The 17261-nt window shown below is 40.0% G+C and overlaps 1 protein-coding gene across 1 annotated transcript in view; it reads left to right on the forward strand.

Moving 5' to 3' along the window:
• The window catches only part of SPTLC3 (serine palmitoyltransferase long chain base subunit 3), a 152669-nt gene that overhangs the window by 104574 nt on the left and 30834 nt on the right, over nucleotides 1-17261 (forward strand). The window contains exon 8 of the mRNA XM_045833316.1: nucleotides 9511-9730. Coding sequence (XP_045689272.1) covers nucleotides 9511-9730 — 220 coding nt within the window. The remainder of the gene's footprint in view (nucleotides 1-9510; nucleotides 9731-17261) is intronic.

A 17261-nucleotide genomic window follows, 5' to 3' on the forward strand; every position in this document is an offset into this window, starting at 1 on the left:
TAGCTAAATAGAAAAATGGGCTAAATACAGATATTATGGAGGGATCTGAGCTAGAGCTACTCATGTGAGCTGGCAGACCTTGGGTCACCTGTCTTTTTAATGACTATACATACGTTGGAGCACCTTGGAGGCTGGCATGCTTGTGAAGTCTTCTTCAGAAATATCCTCACAGGACATTACTGACTTGCATTGACTTTTTCCTCTACCTTTGGCTGTCTCACAGTTTCAAAGGCCTTTAGGGGCTGGGTGATTGAACATCAGAATGTTCCTTTACTTTAAAACTCTAGTAGATGTTGCTCATGGGAACCTGGATGTTTCTAACTGGATAGTGCAATCCAGTTCCAGTTGCTTGCTGAACTTGGCCAGGTAGCTGGTATCAAAATACAAAAGGCCTGCTCATTTTCTTCAATTTAGAGTGCAATTCTCCATACAGAACTGGGGGAGGGGGAGGGAGGGAACAGTCTTAGCTTCTGAAGGTATGCTCCAGCCTGAGTTTTCCTACCCTTTTTTGAGCTGAGCAGACAAAACACCCATTAAAGCTATTCAGAGCTATACTTTTATATTGCAGCTTGTGACAGAGATTGCCTCATTCCATGTCTGAATTGATTACTGAAGTGGAAATGTTCTCCAAGCTCTCCTTCTGTTAGATACACTAGTCCTAGAGTAAAGAAACATTATCTCAGAAGTTTCTCACTCCTAAATAAGTTCTCAAACAGTCCTAATATTACAGGAATTGAGGAAGATGTTTCCTATGAGATAACCATTAAAAAGTGAAAAATATGAAAAGAGGAGAATGAGGGCTCAACTTCCCAAAAAAGAGGAGTGTGTCCACAAAGGAGACTTGAGAACAGAAGTAGCATTTCTTTAAGCCAACTAATCCAATTGTTCCCAGAGTGCACACTATTTCCCTTAATTAAATAACAAGCAGTAGATGAAATGTGTCTCTATCCATTTTGGAAAAAAAGAAGTGCCTTCTCCCAAATTTAAAATTATCACATCATCAGCAGCAGCAGCAGCAGCAGCAGCAGCAGCAGCAGCAGCAGCAGCATCGTCATCATCATCCTAGCATCACTTTATTCTTTTTCTCTAGTACTTACTGCCCCAATGGTTGGTGTTCTTCATGTTCTCAGTGCTCCTGTGGGGTTGCAAAGCTGGCATTTCAAGTTTCTGGTAGGCTACCCCTGCATCACCTATCGGGAACTCCTCAGTCAGCCTGCGAGTGTATCCTGTTTATTAAATCTCTGGGATCACCCTAGAGCAGCATTCTTAACCAGGGTTAATTCTTACCCAAAACTCACCCCAATCTGAGGCACATTTGGCAATTTTCATTGTCACAACTGCAGAACAGACTGGCATCTAGTGGGCAAAGGCTAGGGGAGCTGCTAAACATCTTACAATGCACAGAATAGTCCCCTACAACAAAGAATTACCAGTTCAATTGTCAACAGGACTGAGGTTGGAAAACCCTGCTGTAGCATAATTGGACTATTCACTGGCCCTGAACTTGCTACTTTTAGGAAATAATTGCATATTGCCTCTGGGCTATCATGCCACAAGCATAGATATTTCTTCCTGTGTGATTTTCGACGGTTGCCAGTCTGGGAGGGGAGCCCTTATCTAAACACCTGTTACTCAGTCCTGGAATACAGGAGGATATATCACCTGAGGGAGAGCAGATGGGGCATCTCCATTTACCACAGTAAACAAAATCCAACTGAAAATAAATAAAACTTGACTCCACTAAAGTAAAATTGCATTGTATGCACACTGATCATGGCTGAAATTAAGTGGGCCACCAGTGTTTTATTCTCAAATATTCCATCAGTAATAAAAGAAATCACTCCAGTAGCAGGTATTGTTAATGGCTACACAGGACCTGCCTCCTACCATGATCTCAGGAGGACAGGGGAGCTGGGTGTGGACTTCTGGCTCTAGACCAGCATGGCACCAAACCACAACTTAGGCTTCATTAGTAGTGATTACTGTTCTGTTATCTATCACTGCATAATATGACGGGCCCCCCCCCAAAAACAGAATTATCTTCTGGAGGGTGGGCCCCTTGTAGTACAGGCTCCCCTGCCAGGTGAGTGTTCTAGGGATCCATCTGTATCAGTGTACCAGCTGGCATTGTTATTAGAGACAGTTTTCTGCTTCAGTGATTTTTTTTTAAGACTTTCGATGCATTTACCCATTTCATGATGGGTGATTTATGAGCATACCTGCCCACACCACACTGAATGTTAAGCAGTTTTTGGCCAAAACTGATATGACCCTCCTGCCCCACCCTCCCCATTCACTTGATCTCTCCCAGAGCAACTTTTTATTGTTTCCTCAGATGAAAAAATCCTCAAAGGGAAACATTTTGCCGATTTGGAAGAGGTGAAACAAAAAATGGCAGAAACCCTAAAAGGCATCAAAATCAATGAGTTAAAAAATTGTTCTGAGCAGTGGAAAAATGTCTTAATAGGTATATTACATCAAATGGAGAATACTTTGAAGGTGATTGGAGTTTAAACATGTAAGAATACACCCACAATTTAATAATGTGGGTTTAATGTATAAATACATTCCATTGTTTTGCAATCCCCCCTCTAGACCACTGCACAATATAATGGCTCACACAGCATCAATGAGTTGTTATTTCCCATGCTACTGTGGGGTGTCTGGACCCCCTGGGCAGTTCTCCTTCTGCTCCACATGGTGTTGATTAGGGATCATTCATGGGATTGTATTATGCTGGGAGTTCAGTAGGGGCTGGAGCATCCAAAATGATCTTACTTACTCATTTGGGCTCTTGGCATTGGCTGTTGACTGAAGTGTTTTGTTCTTTCCTCTTTACTAGGGTGCTTTCTCTATGTGTAGTCTTGTCCCATTCATCCAGAGCTTCCTTACAGCATGGCAGCTGATTCCAAGAGAAGGAAAGCAGAAGCTGACAGCCTTTCAAAGGCCAGGCCCAGAACTTGTGCAGTACCACTTCTGCCACACTCTATTTGTCAAAGCACATTACAAGGCCAGCCCCTATTCAAAAGAAGGGGAAATAGAGCCCACCTCCTGATGGGAAAACTGGATTAGTGTACAGGGATGGGAAGACTTGCAGGCAGCCATCTTTGGTGGGTCTACCCCAATGGCTCAATTAACCTCGCAGGTATACAGAGTGAAGTGTCCACTTCCCATGATGTGTCGTCATAGATAAGTTCCTTTTATCTTTCCTGCACAGGAATCTTGTTTTTAAATGAGACTGTGACTAACAGGCTTCATTCATACACAGTAGACAAAGCATGTCTAGGCCTCAGCACCTTCTAGAGCTTCAGTTTCCCCAACTGTAAAATACAGCTAGCCTAGGATAGAGTTTTGGAACATGGATGTTCTCATTTGATGCTGTCACCAGAAAATGAAATTACTTCCCACAAGATTCTCCAAAGGGCCAGGGTTAAGAATGTAAAATCAACAGTTTAATTCATTTCTACTTTTTAGAGATGTAATATGGACCCCTACCTTGTTGATATCTACACAAAGCATCTATTAAACTTTCACCCCCAGGGTTTTTTTATCTCTTGCTTGTGGTTTCCCACCATGGAAAACATTATCCCACCACAGAAAGCTCACATAAATCAATGTTTTTATAACTCCAGATAGGACAGTCAACCAAATTAGATAGTTTCAGGCAGGTATCAATGTAGAAAAGGCTAAATACCAAGGCCAAGAAGTCAGTAAGTGCCACAAAAGCAGATAATAATAATTACAACAAAAATAATAGCAATGTCACATCTATAAATAACCTATGTACTATTATTTACATATAGACTGTAGAATAGCCAGGACTTGAAGGGAGACCTGAGATTTGGATTCAAATGTTGTTGCCACCTACAGCTGCCACCCTTTGTAACATTCTTTTCTACATAAATGAGGTCATATAAGCCAGTGCTTGCCGAAGTCCCTCTCATAGTAAGCTTGCACCCAATGTCATTAAATTTATTTTCAGATGAGAAAGTTGCAACTTGGAAAATAAATCACCCATGTAGCCAAGCGGCTTCATTAGCTCTTCATCCACCTGAAGGAGAGGTGTCAGAGGAAGGAAATCACATTAATTTCCTTGCTAAACATTTCACATGTGCCATCTTGAGTAGTGAGCCTCTCCATGTCTCTTGAGGTTATTGTAAAGATGAAGATATTGAGGATCTGAGGCCTGGATAGCTTGCCCCAGGGCAGATAACTGAGGCAAAACAGAGCTGGGATTCAAATCAGGTGGCCCTGTTGAGACAGAGGCCCAATATAAACAGGAGAGTCAGCTAATGTGTCCGCATCTAATGAAGTAAACATGGGAACTGCAACGTTATCCATTTGACTCTCAGCATTAGCCTAACTAGGACTTAGTTTCTTTATCTGTAAAATAGGAAGATTGAAACTTAAAGCTTAAAGTTCCATGACTCCGTGATTTTTGGTTTAAAAGTACAATAGTAATATTTTAGTGTTCTGATTTGTATTTTTTTTAAGTATTACTTTGAAATCACACTCTTCTAATTTTATATCTCTGGGAAGTCTAGTTTTTGACTCATTGTAGTTGAGAAATCTCAAAATTATTCAAAAATATACTAAAGAAGGAGAAAGGGGTCCCAGATAACATGAAATATAAACTAGCATAGCTGGAGCACAAACTTTTAAAATAAAATTAACCAAAAAATAACATCCAGCCCTTCCAAAAGAAAAATATATATAGATAGATATATAAAATATATCTATATAGAGAGAGAGAGAATGGCAAATTCTGAAGTCTCTGAATGCCATTTTCTCTAAGAATATAAGCCATTCTCCTCAAAATACTGTGGGTTTAAGCACTGAAAACTTCAGTGGTAATCTCTAACCTATACCTTTAGCATTTAAACAAATAAAGATGAAGAATAAGAAGCACTAGTAACTCTATTATTAATTAGTCTTAGCTCTTTTTGTTCTCTCCTTCCACCTTCTTTTCCCTTGGGTTATACTTTGGGACCACCAAGGAGATTTTTCCACCATGTAAGTTGGCAAGCCACTGGCTTAATTCCCAATCCTACTAGTGGATAATATGGTTTATATGTGGAGGAGATGGTGGTGAGAAGACTTCAAAAAGAAGTCTTGTCACTCAACTAATACATTATGTAATAGAAAAGACATAAAGAAATTAATCACTGGCTCACTGGTTTAAGAATAATTCAGATCCCTTCACAGGGCTTCAAATTAACTGGTGGCATTATCTTTACCTGCAGTTGTATTTTAGTTGATTTCTTCTATTGAAGTCAAAAGAAATCACAGCTTTCCATTCTGAAAGAAAGAATTAAACACTCTCCTTGTTTTCTACATTGTTTTTGACAGATATGCGCAAGAATAATGATCGTCTGTATGCATGCACCAAACTCATTATCCCACTATAGGGAAAGGTTCAATCCAAATTAGGTCACAATAAGAAATTGAAGACTTAGTGCAAGTGAATATAACTCTTTATAAATGCTGAGCTCTCCCTAGACTCATGTGTACCCTGCATTAACTCCAGAAATCAGCAGTATTGTAGAGTCATTAATCTTACAGGGAGAAATATAAACCAGGTGGGCAGACTCCTAACATCAGCTAAGCCAGCCCCAGTGACAGATGGCTAATTAGCTGCTCTGAGTGTCTGCAAATTGTTCAACATTAACTCTGGCTCCTGCCAAATTCAGTTCCAGAACAAAGAATGGTTATTTGTGACATGTTATGTTTTTAGTATATTTGTGTTACCAACTTAAAACATTTTAAAGATGAGAAGAAAATCTAGAATTTTGAGGGCATCTAGCCATTTATTATGTGTGACACCCATATGCTTCTTTCCTAGAAGATGCAACACAGAGCATTGTCAAGGGTTCCCACCTCTCAAGTTAGGCCTCATCACAACCACTTTCTCCCAAGAACTGCAACACCCCAATGAGCACTCATTTATGTGTGAGACACTTTATCAGCATTATTTCTGGTCATTCTTATAAGGATATTCTAAGGAGGGTCTCACCATCATGCTTATTTTACATATGAGAAAACTGAGGCACAGAATCATGTAACCTACTCACACCCCCAATTAGTAAGTGGTATGGCTACAATCTGAGCTTAGGTAATTAGATGGCTGTACCACCTCCTCCTCAATGAAAATAACTTTAGCAAGCAATTTATCTAAGAAAATGTTGGAATTAACTCACAAACTTAAGAGAAGTTGACTCTGTTTGGTCTTCATTTCATTGACATCTAAAAACAGCCATTCAGAACAACTTTGTGTAAAACACAAATGCAATAAGCTGGATTCATTAAAACTAAGAGTTTAAACAATGAAAAATAATAATAAATAGATAAATAAAAAGCTCTAGTTTTGCAAAAGGCAATGTCAAGAGAATTGGAATTGCAAAAGATACATCTGATAAAGAACTGTTATCTAAAATATAAAAGAACTATTAAAATTCAATAATAAAGAAACAAACAACCTGATTAAAAGGTGAGCCCAAGCCCTGGCTGGATAGCTCAGTTGGTTAGAGCATTGTCCTGATATGCCAAGGTTGAAGGTTCAATCCCCAGTCAGGGCACATACAAGAAGCAACCAATAAATGTGCAAATAAGTGGAACAACAAATCAATCTCTCTCTCTCTTTCAAATCAATTAATTAAAAAAATTGGCCAAAGACCTTAATGGATAACTCACCAAAGAAGATATACAGAGATATACAGATGGAAATATGCATGTGAAAAGATGTTCCACATCATATAGCATCAAAAGAATGAAAACTAAGACAACCATGAGGCACCACTACAGATCTATTAGAATGGCCAAAATCTGGACCATTGACAACAATAGATGTCGGCAAGGATGTGTCACAATAGAAATTCTCACTCATTGATGGTGGGAATGCAAAATGGTACAGCCACTTTGGGAGACAGTTTGGTAATTTCTTACAAAATGAAATATGTTCTTATCTACAATCCAGCAATCATATTCCTTGGTATTTACCTAAAGAATAGGGAAAGATGTGTCCACACAAAACCATCCACATAAATCTTTATAGCATCTTTATTCATAATTGTCAAAACTTGGAAGCAAGCTTTCAGTCCATGAATGGATATGGATAAACTGTGGCACATCTAAAAGTGGAATATTATTCAGCACTAGAAAGAAATGAGCTATCAGGCCATGAAAAGACATGGAAAAAACTAAATGCACTTTAGTAATGAAAGAAGCTAATTTAGAAAGGCTACATAGTGTATGATTTTAACTACTGACATTTCAGAAAAGACAAAAGTATGGAAACAATGAAAAGATCAGTGGTTGCCAGGGGTTGGGTGGGGACAAGGAAGAATAAGCAGAGCACAGTGGATTTTTAGGGCAGTGAAAATAGGTGGTATGATGAATATGTGTGATGCATATCATTATATATGCATTTGTCTAAACCCATGAATGTACAACACCAAGAGTAAACCCTAATGTAAATTAGGGACTTCGGGTGATGATGTGTCAATGTGGGCCCATCAACTGTATCAAATGTGCTGCTGTGGTGGGAGAAGCTGACAATGGTGGCAGTTTATGCAGATGTATGAGACATGGAACATGTGGGAAATCTCTGTATTTTCCTCTCAATTTTGCTGTGGACTTAAAACTGCTCTAAAAAACAAAGTCCTTTAAACACACATACACATGCTACCCTTGATCATCATACTCCCTCCAAACCAACACCATTGGTCTGGGTAATTGTACAACCAGCTGGACTGTTTTGATTGAATTGACCTAACACTTAGGTTTATTTTTCTAAATGTATTAACTTTAATAAATAAACTAATTAGGAAGAAAGGAAAAGTTCAACTCTGTTTGTGTCAGTTGATTAGTTCTTGAACTAAATTGACAGGTTGCTTGAATTGTTTGACAAACTCCTTTGTGGGGTGAGGGTGCGAGTCTGTGTTCTCATAAGACTCTCCTGTCAGTGGACTCAAAACTGTGTGTGATGCAGACACAGTTTACCAAGTGTTCTGAGAACTGACTGAAGTCATTGATTTTCAGAGTTGCCATTTAAATATAAATTATAATTTTGCTTATTTATTTATTTCATGTTTTTCTCATTACTGGAGAACCTGAGGTGTTTTTGCAATTTATAATATCATGAAAAAGTAAGCACTTAGGGCTAAAACAAAACAGTTTATCTGCAGCAGTGGTTCTTCAACTGTTGTCCCCAGCCAGCAACATGGGCATGTCCTAGGAACTTGGTAGAAATGCATATTCTCAGCCCATCCCAGTCCTACTAAATTAGAAACTCTGGGGCAGGGACCCAGCCATCTGTGCTCTAGTAAACCATTCAAGGGATTCTGGTGTTCACTCAAGACTGACAACCATTGCCCTGAAGGAACAGAAAGAAGGGACACCACCAGATGCCTCACATGAACCCTTGATTTCCAGTGAATACAGAGGTCTCCCACATCTGTGGTTTTCCTTTACACCATTTCAGTTACCTGTGGCAAACCACAGTCCAAAAATATTAAATTGAAAGTGCCAGAAATAAACAATTCATAAGTTTTAAAGTATGCACCATTCTGAGTAGTGTGATGAAATTTCACCATTCCATTCAGGACATGAATTATCCCTTTGTCCCGAGTATCCACACTGTATACACTCCCTGAACCATCATTAGTCCCTCAGCGGTCATCTCAGTTAGCAGGTCCTGTCAGTTATCAGAGAGAGAAAGACCATGTTCACATAACAATTATTACAGTATATTGTTACAACTGTACTTTATTGTGTTATTATTGTTAATGTATTACTATGCTAATTTATAAATTCAACTTTACTACAGATATGTATGTATAAAAAAACAAGTACAGTATGTATAGGGTTTGGACTATCCTTAGTTTCAGGCATCTACTGGGGGTCTTGGAACATAGCCCCCAAAGATGAGTGGGGATGACTGTATTGCATAACAGATCCTAAGAACTTTCTGTTGTGCTTTAATTAATACTATGTGTCCTAAAATAAAGTTATTTTGTGTGTTTTTAATTCCTTCTTTCAATCTCCAGCAGTTTAAGCACTGAGTTTAGGTCAGAGAGGGCCAGAACTGGCCAAATAGAGAGTGACAGGCTGATAAGGATGGATCACATGGAGCAATTTAATTAAAACTTGCAAATACCCAAAATCCATAGTTGTCAGTCTAACTAAACTTGTCATCTTTAAAATAAATTGATCAACAATGCTGTGAGCTAATTGTTTACTTGGGAATTAGCTACAACAACTCAAAGCACTTAAACCCACTAATGTAACTTATTCTTTTCCTATGAAGTACTGCCAGATTAGCCTTGTCATATTAGCCTGAGAAGGTTGTCTCAGACCAAAAAAAAATATCCCTTAAGAAGAAAAGAGTGAAACATCTCTGTCATCCCTGACTAGTGTCAGGGCAGGCTCTCTGCAAAATATTGAAAGGGAGAGTAACGCAGAGCTTCCTAGGAGGGTACACACTAGTGACGAACATTTCTCCTTATGCCCTAGCATGGAAGGTTCCATTGTGCATCTGCCCCAGATCGTGGCTCTAAAGAAGAAATACAAGGCTTACCTCTACATAGATGAAGCTCACAGTATTGGGTCTGTGGGTCCAACTGGCCGAGGTGTAGCGGAATTCTTTGGAATGGACCCTGGAGATGTCGACGTGCTTATGGGCACATTCACCAAAAGCTTTGGAGCCTCAGGAGGTTACATAGCAGGAAGGAAGGTAAGAGAGGGGCTCCTTGTGTCTATTTAAAATTTGAACAACCTGGGGATGTTTTGAAGGGCTTAACTGGGTTCCATAAGAGCTTCAGTTCAGTTCACCACACCTCATTTGATCACCGCAGCCTCATGACAGAGGGTTCACAGCCACGTGGCCCCCAGAATGTCAACAAGCTCACTCTCTGACAATGCAGAGGAACATGTGATGAGTAATCACATTTTTATAAAATTACACCAGAGGTATACACAGGCAAAGACAGCACAAAGGAGAGGGATGATGAACTCTGCAGGCAGTATGGAAGAAGTCTTAGAATGAATGTCAGTTCTATAGGCCAATGATGGGGGATTGTATTTCTGTATACCAAACCACAGAAATGATAAGGAGATGTTACAAAACTGTAAGCAGTGTGGTTTTCGTGGCATGAAAATACAAATCAACAGTGCAGGCAAAGATCAGATATTCAAGAGGTGAACGAACCTGTGCTACAATGTGGGCTTAAAGAGTACTGATCAAAATAGTAGTCACAAGATTAGAAACCTCCTTTTAAGGGATTTTCTCTGCAAAATAGTTCTCTCTCACAGTTTTGGATAATTCATGGATCAAATCTTGTCATCCGCTAATACCTATATGCCTTAAAAATTCTGATCTGATGAGATTAGACTGTTAAGTGAGTGTTACTAGGGTCATTCTAATGCCAATATCACCAAGGGGGTTGCCAGCATAAGCCAATAAATGTTAAAAGAAATTTTAAAGAAGAGGGAAGCAGAAAAGAAAATGAAATATTCAAAACTTGGGTTTGAGAGATAAAGAAGACAGTTGCCTGCCTCGTTGTATGGCAGTTTTATCTACATCCTGATAGCTATTGCACACAGGCCTATGCCTGTCCCAAAGAGACTGTGTGACAGTGGTGTTGGCTCCACCCAGGCAGATACAGCACACCCAAAACTAATGTGTGCAGGTGGCATCAACAGCTTACCTAAAATTCTGAGTTCCTTGCTTACTATGACCAGCAGGATCAAGAGTTCAGACTCGTGGTAAACCAGTTGGGAAAACCAGGGAGAACAGCTGAAAACAGTGTGGTCATCGAAATCCTGTTATTTAAAACAACTGTTTCATTGTGGCCACTTGCCCTGCCATGAGTTGCACAAATGCTTCAAATGTTCAGAGTTTTCAGTGGTCTTTACCCTTCAATAAGTACTACTTTTCGTCCAAGCTCAAAGCACTGTTTTTCATCCTGTGGGAATTAGCTGGGTAATGCTAAAAACAGTCGGAATGCCCAGGATCCTACGAAATTCAGCTAAATCTGGTAAAAGGTTAAATGTTCCCTTCCTTGACTGAAAAGGCAATGGGATCAGAAGGTCTCAGATGTAGGAGTCCCCTTCTCTAGGCTACAGTAGTTTGTGAGCTTGTGGTTTTGTGATTACTTTAGCAGCAGTTCTGAGCTAGAAAAATTTTAACCAGGCATAACTCTGTTTCCTGAACTGAAGGCACCTGAATAAACTGAAGCAAGCCGATCCTTGAAATATTGTCAAATTTGGCAGTTGTCACATTTTCCCCCTTCGAGTTTCTTCTTTTGATATCACTTTAAACAAAGGTTCATGAACCCCAAAGTAAGGACCAGCTCACAGTTTTCTCTCACACTCTCTATCCCAAAGTCAGTAAACTATTTTAAAGGTGTGCTTGCTCTTGTCCATGTAACTTCTGTTCATCTGGGGTAGATACTAAGCAATTGTGAAAATTATTATTTACATTAATCAGGATGCAGAAAATGTATATAGATCTATTTGTTTTGTTGCTCTTTAAAATACTCATTTTGTGCATACAGTACTTGGACACAGAGGACTGAATCATTCCTCTTCCTCTGCCTCCTCCTCCCTTTCTTCCTCCCTTTCCTCCTCCCTCTCCTCCCCTTCTCCCTTTCTTCCTCCTCTACCTCTCTCCTCCCTCTTGTTTCCCTGCAGTTCATGAGTTTACCACTAGATGGCAGCAAGAATTAGGAAGTGTTTGGCAGAGATCCATTAGCCTGTACAGACTCTGCCTTGAAACAGCAAGATGCAAAACCTAGAAAACATAAGGAGGTTTTCAAGACATGAAGAGTGAGCAGGAGATAGGAGGTCACTTGAGAAGGTGTATGTATGTGTCATTCCCTGGTGATTTAAAAATCAGCCAGATACACACTTGTCTGGAAAGGTATTTTTTGGTCAGACTGTGACAAACCCAGATAAACTGTGGTTTCCTTCCAGCCTAATGAGCCCAAGTTCATGAAACTTCTATATCAGCTTTTCTTACCTTCAATTTTTAAAATTATGTTAACTTTAAGTTATGTATAGTTTCCATTTAAATCATTGTTTATTTCCCTAGACTTTGAAAAACTTTGTGAAGAATTTTCACTTTTTGTTTGTTTTAAACTGCTTTTTTAACTGATGGGACATAGGGTAGGACAAATACTAATGCTTTTGCTTGAAAAAAATCTTGCTACTTATCTACTTAAGTAGAGTACAGCTTTCAGGACTTCACCATATAAATTTCCCTGGATATTTTTCAGGTTATGTCTCAATTTGATGGGTACTACAAAAATATACAGGATTCTAAACCAATAGGTTAAAAGGCAACAAAATTAACCATAAAAAAATGTTAGCATGCCCATATTAGGACTATGCATTTTTCTGAAACCCTAATAATTTAAATTTTACTATGTTCATTGAGTTCTTAGTAAAACTTGGGAGATTTTAAAGTATCACTTGGGTCTAAAATGCTAGAAAAAGGTGACTTACTGGTTCCTGCCTCTCTTTCTAAATATGAATATTAGGGTTAGTTATAGGGGGACTATACATATTCTCACTAACAGTTACTAGAAGGCTCTAGAAATCTTTGTGGAGCTGGTCAAGGTGAGAACTATATACCTTAGCAATCAGATGCATCATATAAGAAAAAATATTTGGAAACAAATGACAGGATTTTAAAAATGATTTGGTGCTAAGATACTAGCGCAGAGTAGAGATTTCATCTTGGCCTGGGTATTCCCATGACAAAGTGTCCTACAAAGTCATCTCTGCTTATTGGAGTTTACTGCTGTGACCTCACCCTTCTCTCTCCACCTCAGGAAAACTGCCAAAAAGGCTCTCAAAGTTCAGCAAGATTTTGTTCTTTTGCTCACCTTGAGTTTGGAGTGGCTGTAAGATGATCTATGAGCAACCCAACTTGGAACAATCTGTTCTTTTAAGATTTTTGAAGTAAAATGTCAGGTAATTATCTTCACCTGTCAGAGTTCTATGCCGTGAATGGCTTTTTAAAGAATGTCTGAGATGATGTGGCTAGTTTTCTTATTTTTATTTTTTAATTTTTATGGATCCAATTGCTGAGGAGATAGGTCAACATTGCAAACCCAGTTTTGGGGTCCACATTTTTCTCAGGTATGATCCTGAGTTTTCTTGCATGCCTAGTGCTGACCACTGTCTTTCAGTCTCCACTGGCTGACCAGAGACTTACAAATGAATAAAGCAAATGTAGCCCTCATGATTGATAGGTTGCAGGGCTGGAATTCTGGAGGAGGGATATGGGACAGAGCAGCCGAGTTTGGAGTGAGCATTATCCCCACAAGCCTGTGTGCCAGACGAAGGCAGCCCCCTTGCAGAAGCCAGCTCTGCCCCGCATGCTCAGCCCTGGCTGTATTTAACAGCCCTTTGAAGTAAATGGGGGTCATGGAATGAATGCCAAGATGTTTATTCTAAGAGTCTCCTGTCTGATTTTCTCAGAAAAGCCACCCTTGTCCTTGAACTCCAGACCTATGGGTAGAGAAAATAATCAGGGTTTTGAACGTACAAATGGACATGGAAACTTCAGTGTGAGAAGACCTCTAACCTACCCTGAAGGAAGACACAACCCAGACTCGCCTTGCAAAAGACCAAAGCCAACTCTTAATTCATGGCTCATGGCACCCAATGGGGGAATGCTAAAATGGAATTTTTTTTTAAGAAAACAGAAAACAAGGCTTTCCTTGATGCTCTACAGAAGTTACTCAAAGAACCCCACTTTTCTAGCCACACAAGCAAATTAGTCCATGTCTGTACACTCAGACTCTGATAGAAAATGGACTCAGTCTAGAAGAAGATTATGAGCAAGATAAGCTTAACTTTAAAAGGAAGTGATATTGCACTGATGAGGCATTTACTTCAAACTAAGAATGCACATGGCCTTGGTTTTACGAAATTTCTAAATTTTTGAAGGAAAATTGGGGGTAAGGACATTGAGAAGAGCCTTTTAGGGATCAAAGGCAGCCTTGTTTTGTTTCCTTGTCTGATCTTTGTCAGTGATGCCACAAGGCTACTTTTTTTCCCCTAAGAAAGCAGCTTAGTGTCCCCCTATATACTTCAGGGACCCTTACCATCCTTCCTTAACCCTTAAAACAACCCCATTCTCCATCAGTATTAGACCATCAGTATTTAACAGACCACTCAGCATTTTCAGTAAAGTGTATAACTCTGTTTCCTACTCTCAAGATTTCAGTCTCTTTGGAGATATAAGATTAATAGACATGAAACATTCGATACTGATACAATTCAATCTATGGCTTAGTACTATAAATACTTGAGTATATAAGGAATTATCCTGTCCTCCCCCCTAAAAAAGAGACACAGTCCCTGTGGATTAGGAAAAAGTAGAAGTGAAGGTAGTCTTCTCTTTGCCCTCCTGGTCCCCCCTCTTCTGGTCTGAAGAAGTAATAAGTGTGGTGTTAAGAGTGCAGACTCTTGAGCCAGGCTCTTTGGGTCCATATCCTTACTATCTAACCACTATTAGGTTGGATAATTTTCTGATCCTTTCTATGAGTCAGCAATCCCATCTATAAAATAGAAATAAAAATAGTACCTACCTCACAGAGTTATTATGAAGCTAAAATGAGATAACACATAAAGTTCTTAAAATGGAGCCTCAAGCAGCCAATGATTTTCAGCTGTAGATATATCAGTGATTATATCAGCGATTATATCAGCTATGCCATCTTTTCAGAGTCAAGCAACCTGTCAGGTTTGGGTACACACCTTTCTTTAAAGTTTCTGTTGTCCTTTCTTTTCCCTCAAATAAGGATGGAGGAAGTATTGGACTGAACATCTTTAGTATGATGTCTGGGTCCAATGTGTAGTTGCATAAACTTAAAACATTACCCTCTGCAAAATGAGGGAGCTGTAATAAAGGGACTCCAAGGAATTTTTATATTTTGGTCCCCTCCCTCCACCCATTCTCCCAGTTCTAAGAATCTCTGGGTTGAAAACCCAGTGATAACTGCCAACAGCATCAGTTATTCACTGTATATTATACCAGATACTATTCTAAGCACTATATATGTATTAACCCATTCAATCCTCATGACTCTGAGATATTATCATTGTCTCATTTTCCAAAGAAGAAAACTAAGGCACAAAGAAGTTTAATAAATTGCATATGGTCACATATCAGTAAGTGGCAGAGCCAGAGTTTAAACCCAAACAATCCACAGCCTGTGCCATAGCTCCAAGGTCATACTTGCCTTCAAGGAGACAACCCCTCATCACTTTTTCTTGGAAGCTCTAGCTTCTCTCTCTATTCTTAATTGACTCCTCCATTGTTAGCTGCTTAAGATGCCTTCTCGATCCCTAGTTTTAGTGCACATCCTTGCCTTTCACCTCTTCTATGTATATCCAAACTTACCCATTCTTCAAGGCCAGATTACCTCCCTGAAACAGCCCTTTCCTGACTTAGTTCCACAGGAGCCCCTCCCAGGTCTCCTAGTTGGCTTCTTCAGCATCATGCTGGGAGGTACCAGCTCTTAATAGAGAAGGAAAACCCTTGCTGCTGCCCAAAGAGAGCACTGAACATAGAGCTGTGAAGAACAGATCTGCTGAAGCTACTCTGGAAAATGGCTGCCTCTCTCTTTGAGCAACACCCCCCACCCTGCTGTCCTCCAAAGTGAATATCCCAAATATTATGTTCCCAGTGCCTTAGGTCATCAGACATACACTCTTCAAATATAGTGAAACCCCACCAAACAAAAGAGATTCACCAAACAAAAGAATAGACAGGAATCAAATTTTAATTTTAATATAAGTAGATAATGGCTGCCAATAACTAGTTTTTCTATTCTTCTTCTTTTCTTGGACTTCCACACCCAGAACATAGCCCAGAGCCAGAAGGTGGAGGGTCAGGGTGGGGAAAGAAAAGAAAAAGAAAAAAAAAAGGAGGAAAGGAGGAAATAGAAACAGAGAAAAACATTAAGTGGAGAATTTGAAATTAAAAGGAGGGAGGGAATCTGAGTAAAAGCAAAGAGGAGGAAAGAAACAAAAAAGGAATGAAAAAAGAATGTAAAATGAAGGAGAAAGGGAAGAAAGGATTTCAGGGAAGAAGAATGCATGGAAGATGGGATTTAGAATGAAGGACATGTTGAAGAAAACAGGAAGGACAAAATGGAGCTACTGGTTCCCTACATGGGCCAGGTAGAGGCATCATGTCACCAACCAGCTGGGAAGCAGGTAACTCTCTTTACTGAAGAAGATGAGCAATGAAGATGACCCCAAGAGAGATAGAAAAGTGGAGGGTAGGGCACAGTCCCAGGCTCAGAGGTGGGAATGGATGTAGCCAGTGAAGCAAAGATTAGGAAGAGATGGGTCTGCCCAATGCAGAGCTACCCCCATCCCAGTTCACCTACAAGAGGGAATAATTGGAAAGGACACTTAAGTGGGATTTTAAATTGTCTTGTTGTCCTAGAAGAGAAGGTGACTGATCCTCTACAGATCCCACTGCTAATATAGAGAGCTTTCATCAGCCCATTAGCTTTTCTGCAGAACACCCTGAAGGTCCCAGGTAATGAGCCAGTACAAGTGGGCAAATAGATGGTATTCCCAGCTGGAGCTGAGTGCCTCCAGATGCCAGCTCTGAGGCCCTCCTGACTGTGACATTAGGATATTAGAGTTTCTTTAGTGTTGCGCATGGGTCACCGGCCAGCAGTGACCACGGAACGCTGTGGATGGCTCGACGATAAACACGCGAGAAAAAACAACACATGCACAGAGACAGACTAGTTTCTGTGGGGAAGTAGGGACAGAATGGCCACCCCCCCTAGTGGGGAGCGCGCCGATTTACAGTCCATACCTGCTTTTATTGGGCTCATTCTGCATAATAATTCAGGTAAAGTACAGTACTCATTAAGGGGAAGTAAGGAACCATAGAAAACAAAGAACTCTGCCCGGTCTATTGAGTTGGGGGGTCAAAGAGCTGTAAGACTGAGGAACAAACTAACTTCCTCCTAAGACCCTTCTCATTCAACAGAGAGCATTCTAAACAAAGAAGGTTTCACAGTAATTTACATGTTCTTTCTTAGGCCTGATCACCCAGGGAATCCGCACTTCTCAGTACTGAGCTGCACCACCCTGTCATTGTTTCAGGCTTAGGTGGAGCAAGGGAACTAAGGCAACTGAGAGATAAGGAGATTTTCTCCCAGACGCTGAGAACTCAGACTTTGTCAAAGTCGAGGAGTGAGGGTCCATCACCCCCTTTTGCTGCA

This window comes from Phyllostomus hastatus, unplaced genomic scaffold, assembly GCF_019186645.2.
Source record: "Phyllostomus hastatus isolate PE091 unplaced genomic scaffold, TTU_PhHast_1.1 phas_contig_17, whole genome shotgun sequence".
Classification (NCBI taxonomy): Eukaryota; Metazoa; Chordata; class Mammalia; order Chiroptera; family Phyllostomidae; genus Phyllostomus; species Phyllostomus hastatus.